The sequence below is a fragment of the Penaeus japonicus genome, unplaced genomic scaffold (assembly GCF_977035675.1).
Source record: "Penaeus japonicus unplaced genomic scaffold, GWHDUDI00000001_assembly GWHDUDI00000014, whole genome shotgun sequence".
Lineage (NCBI taxonomy): Eukaryota > Metazoa > Arthropoda > Malacostraca > Decapoda > Penaeidae > Penaeus > Penaeus japonicus.
In genome coordinates this window covers 13,538,894-13,543,893 of record NW_028234416.1, presented here as the reverse complement: position 1 = coordinate 13,543,893, position 5,000 = coordinate 13,538,894, and the positions used below count along the sequence as shown (strand labels likewise).

At 35.7% G+C, this 5,000-nt stretch overlaps 1 protein-coding gene across 1 annotated transcript; it reads right to left on the bottom strand.

The window, feature by feature from the left end:
- Positions 1-250: 250 nt before the first annotated feature.
- Positions 251-4,927, bottom strand: Non3 (Ribosome production factor 2-like protein Non3). Its single transcript, XM_086543955.1, is given in 7 exon segments — positions 251-571; positions 2,625-2,780; positions 2,783-2,937; positions 2,940-3,056; positions 3,629-3,788; positions 4,119-4,251; positions 4,729-4,927. Coding segments are annotated over 7 exon segments (939 nt in total). The 5' UTR covers positions 4,752-4,927; the 3' UTR covers positions 251-376.
- Between the last annotated feature and the right edge of the window lie 73 nt (positions 4,928-5,000).

Sequence of the window (5,000 nt, the reverse complement as noted above, 5' to 3'; positions counted from 1 at the left end):
CTTATATGTTTGTATATGAAAAAAAGGGGAAAAATATTCAGGTATTTAATTTCACTTTTATCATGTTACAATTTTTGTGGGTGTTATATTCATGGATGTTAACCCTATGACGACGGTGCGTCACACCCGTGTGACACAGCCAAACTCCCGATGCCGGGGCGTCAAGCCAGTATGACGATTTTAATGCAATATTGCAATCGCCCGGCATTGGGGTCTTCGCGTAGCGAGTGCCCCGTCGGGAAAGGGTTAATAATTCAAATTTCTCAGTTCCATACAAGATTTTGCAATAGTTTTTTTTTCCTTCCATACATTTATATATCTCATTACAGCTATATAAACAAACAAAAATAGACATTTTTATTATTTTTACTGAAGGCTACTCTTGAGATACTTCCATTGGTTCAGCTGTTGATGTTGATGCTTCATTATCAGCTGATTTTGCACTGTTGCGGTTTTTCTTCAGTGCCTTAATCTTACGTGTCTGCAACTGACCCAAGTCTTGCTTTGTCATGTGAATGCGGCCAAGCTTTGTACCAAATACATCTGTACTCTTGTTCTTCTTCTTGCCGACCTGAAATAAGAAATGGAAATGCTTAAAAAGGAATGATTCATGGGAGGGGAGGAGGGATAGGGCCACTAGCAACCTATATATTTTCAGGTTGTATCATAGTAATTAAATACTTAAGATGTCTAGGTTGTTGGCACGCCTTCTTCCTTCAAGTCATCGAGGCAAATTTATTTCTCCTACTTTCACATTAAACAAGGACCCACATATACCCAAATTCAACGGGGGGATTCTTGTGAGATTTTATCAAAAGGGACACTGGAAAAAACTAAATGAAACAATAATCTAACAAATATTACTCAAGTTTGGGCCGAATTCTCAAAAACTAAAGCAGAAGCTACAATTAAGATGAAGTGTACAGTTGCCTCAACACCCCTGAAGAAGTCAGTTAGTGTATTTTTCAGGTTCTTGAATTCCACCATCTTCAGAAAATCATGCAGGGTTTTGTGCCCACAGAAATTTTCGTTTAATTTCCTGCAAACCTATACAAAAACTAAACACTTGGTGTAAAAATCACAAACATTAATAAGATTTTACCAAATATATGCATTGTTTCTGGTAGTCTGACCAGTACAATAGCAACCCAAGACATATGCACACTTATTTAACCCATTCGCGCCGGCTGACGTGCTGTCACGTTTTGTGGTTTTTGGGTCAGACGCTGGAGACGATATATTTAGTCAAGGCCAGCACGCCGGGTGAGTGAGCAGACAGCCCAGGCTCATGGCTAGTGTGCCCAAAAATCCCGAGGCGTTAGACTCATGCGATCTAAAACCCCGGCATTCCGACCATTTAGAGCTGGAATAGCCCCGGCATGAATGTGTTAAAAAAAAGTGATGCTATAGAATGGCTCTATCTACAAAAAACATATCAAGATAGGCTTGTCCAAAAGTTTGAATTTTTGGACAATTTAGTACTGCTTTTCAGCAGAATGTAATAAAAATTAAATTTAAAAAATACTGATAAGGCTAAAACTGGGGCCAATTGGCTGCTCTCTTAGTATCCTGAGTATAACTGAGAAATTTTCATGTTCCATGTTTTAGTCACAAGAGAACTCATTTGACAACCTTATTTCAATTACCTTGTATTAACTCTTTCACCTATTTTCTGTTTCCCAACCTTTAAGTGAATGTAAATCTTTCTCAATAGATGGTAGTAGTTTACATTTCCAATACTTAACCCACTGATGACCAGAGTGCATGTATATACTGCACTGTCTAGTTTTGTTTTATCATTTATCCTTTGCTATTTACCTTATTTTATTTATTGAAAGTTCTCCAGTTCAGTTATATTTACCATTTATTGTTTTACATACATCTTTACTGAACTTGAACAGGAAGAAGCATCAAAACCTTTTCTAGTACATTCATTTATTGAACAAAAGATCAATAGAAAAGTTGAACCCTGTATAATATTCAGTGTTGGGAGTCTAACTTTCAAAGGATAAAGAATTTGGAGACAATTCCTTTCATTAGTCTCATTACCTTTTCTTAGAACATTTAAGGGTAAACTTGAAGTTTTTTATTTTTCTAAAATGCTCCCATCATGTCTAAACATTGAAAGAAAGAAAAATAATTAGGATATATTTTTGAGTTCTTCAAACCTGCTACAGGCATTTTCTGTGGGGTCGGATCTCTATTGCACTGCATTTTTTTGTTCATAGTATAGGCAAGTTATTCCTTTAAATTTGTAACTAATACTCCTTACTAATTGTTATTAGTGTCATAGCCAATATATCATATAGAAAATTGTATATCATAAATCTAGTAAATCATGAAGGATAACATCTTATGAAGCCAGGCCAGAAATGTGGCCCATTGCAGAAGGGTAAAGTAAAGGATTAAAATATATGCATTCAGATTTTGAAATCCATTTCATAATCCATGAACTCATCTCATGATCTTGTGAATATGGCTTTCATACATAGGGGAGGGACCTTTTTCATATGGGTTAGAAATGGAAATGCTTAAAAAGGAATGATTCATGGGAGGGGAGGAGGGATAGGGCCACTAGCAACATCATTATATTCTCAAGGTTGAAATAATAGTAATTAACATACCTTAAGATGTCTAGGTTGTTTGCAAGCCTTCTTCCTCAAGTCATCCGAGGCAAATTTAGTTCTCCTAATTTTCAAATCCATACAAGGTCCAATTTCTTCCAACTCAACGCGGGGGATTCTTGTGCCAGATTTTTTCAAAAGGACTCTGGAAAATTAATGAAACATAATATAAAAATATTCAAATCACAGTCTTGGGGCGAATTCTCAAAAACTAAAGCAGAAGCTACAATTAAGATGAAGTGTACAGTTGCCTCAACACCCCTGAAGAAGTCAGTCAGTGTATTTTTCAGGTTCTTGAATTCCACCGTCTTCAGAAAATCATGCAGGGTTTTGTGCCCACAGAAATTTTCTTGTTTTTGAAGTCTTCTAAGCTTACATAGTTGTCTACTCCTAACTCAATCAGGTCAAGAATATGATGGTTGAACATTCGTCCTGTAAAAGAACAAAAGAAAATGTACATTATGTTACTTATACTGTAGGATAACCAACATATTTTCCTTTACTGTCAATACAAATAGGATCCAATTGCTACTCTGACTATTGGCTTCTGATTCCACCAACTCCTCAGAGTTTTGAAGCCACCAAGACATAGCTTTGTTCCTCATAACATCTCTATCTAGGCCAGTGGTTCTTAACCTTGGCACTGATGGCACTGAACCCCACAAGGATCAACTGAGCATTCACTGAACCCTTTGTCATTAGAAAAATGAAATATGATTTCTTCAAAACATAAGTGTATATTTTATTAGTGTACAAAAGGAACCATGCATCAGTTGCACACAAAATCACTGCATTCAAAGAACAAAACAAACAAAACAAAACAAAACAAACGCGTGTGTATGTGATCCCCGTTGAATCCCTGTGACTGACTCACCAAACCCCTGGGGTTTGATTAAACCCAGGTGAAGAACCACTGATCTAGGCCATTACACAATTAGACGATTCTCAGAACAATGAAGAAAATCATCTTCAGCTGCTTCTAAGCATTAGACAAAAAAACATACCCAGAATAAGGTTATTAGGTCTCTTCTTGGAATGTGAGGCATAAGCAAAGAGAGATGCGTCGTGCTCATGTGCTAATCTTTCCACAGGGAGAATGTCTTCGAAGGGCAAGATCTGGTCCTTACTCTGCAGCAGCTTTGAATCTTGTCTTTTTAGGGCATACTGGAAGTCAAAATGAAATACCTTTAAGTCACAAACAGCAGAAAGATAATTAAAGGCACACATGGCAACACAATAACAAATATAGGTAAATAAATCAATAGGCAAATAGTAAAACACCAATCAAATCACACAGAAAAACAAAATAAATGAACAAACAAATGTTTTAAATTTGAATCAACTTCCTCATGCCACATATCTGTCATATATCATCTCAAATTTTCACACCTGTTACTTTATAATACTACATTACATCTAAAGCTAACAAACAAAAAACAAACAAAAATTATGACGAAAAAAAAAAAAAAAAAGGTAAAAGTATCAATTACTTACGATATCTTTTATACACTTGCGCATGAACTCTCCGGTCTTTTTCCCATGCAGAAATAAACACTGTTTCGTGTTCTCGACAATCTTTGGCTCTCTCTTCACCAAGGCACGCTTGGCACGTGGATTTTTGGGTTTTCTGAAATGGCAGTAAAAATAATCATGTTTACTTCAATTAACTAATATCATGCTAGAATATGCATGATGGAGGGTTGATGGCAAAACAACCGCAGGTCTTCACTTATTACTTTGACACTTATTATTACCATGCAACCTCCATACAACCTCATGATAGGAATTCAGGACCCACTAGAATCTCATTCGTTATCTTCAAGATATTCATGTGCTTTACAATTGCTATATTTTTTTTTTATATAATGCTCCCATAGTCTAAAACTACCATAATTGCAATAATTAATCTCAATATTGTTAGTATCGGCGCCGCAAAGCTATTATAAATAATCCCTATTTTCCATCACTGTCAGTAAAATCGACACTTTCACTCTGTCATTCTCACTAGAATCCAAATCCAGATGATTTCCCATCAGTATAACCTTACACTGTTCCTGAAAATAAGATAACTAACTTTCATAAAAACTAAGTAAGAGATACTCACACGACCCTTTGCATTACAGTCATCTTGTTCAAGTTATAATGCTATCGTCTTGTAGAAGATAATTATCACTTATTATAGCACTAAAAACTGTATTCAGTATTCCTTATTTTTGCTGATAATTGTGTTTTATCAATAATGCTAATAACCGGAGTTGCCTCACACGTGTTCCTCTCCCTTCCAGTGTTTACAGTCTCAAAGGATCCTGAGGGCAAAAAATATGACTCTTTCTCTTATTCATGTTTTATTATTAAAATATAACATTTTTTTCATAA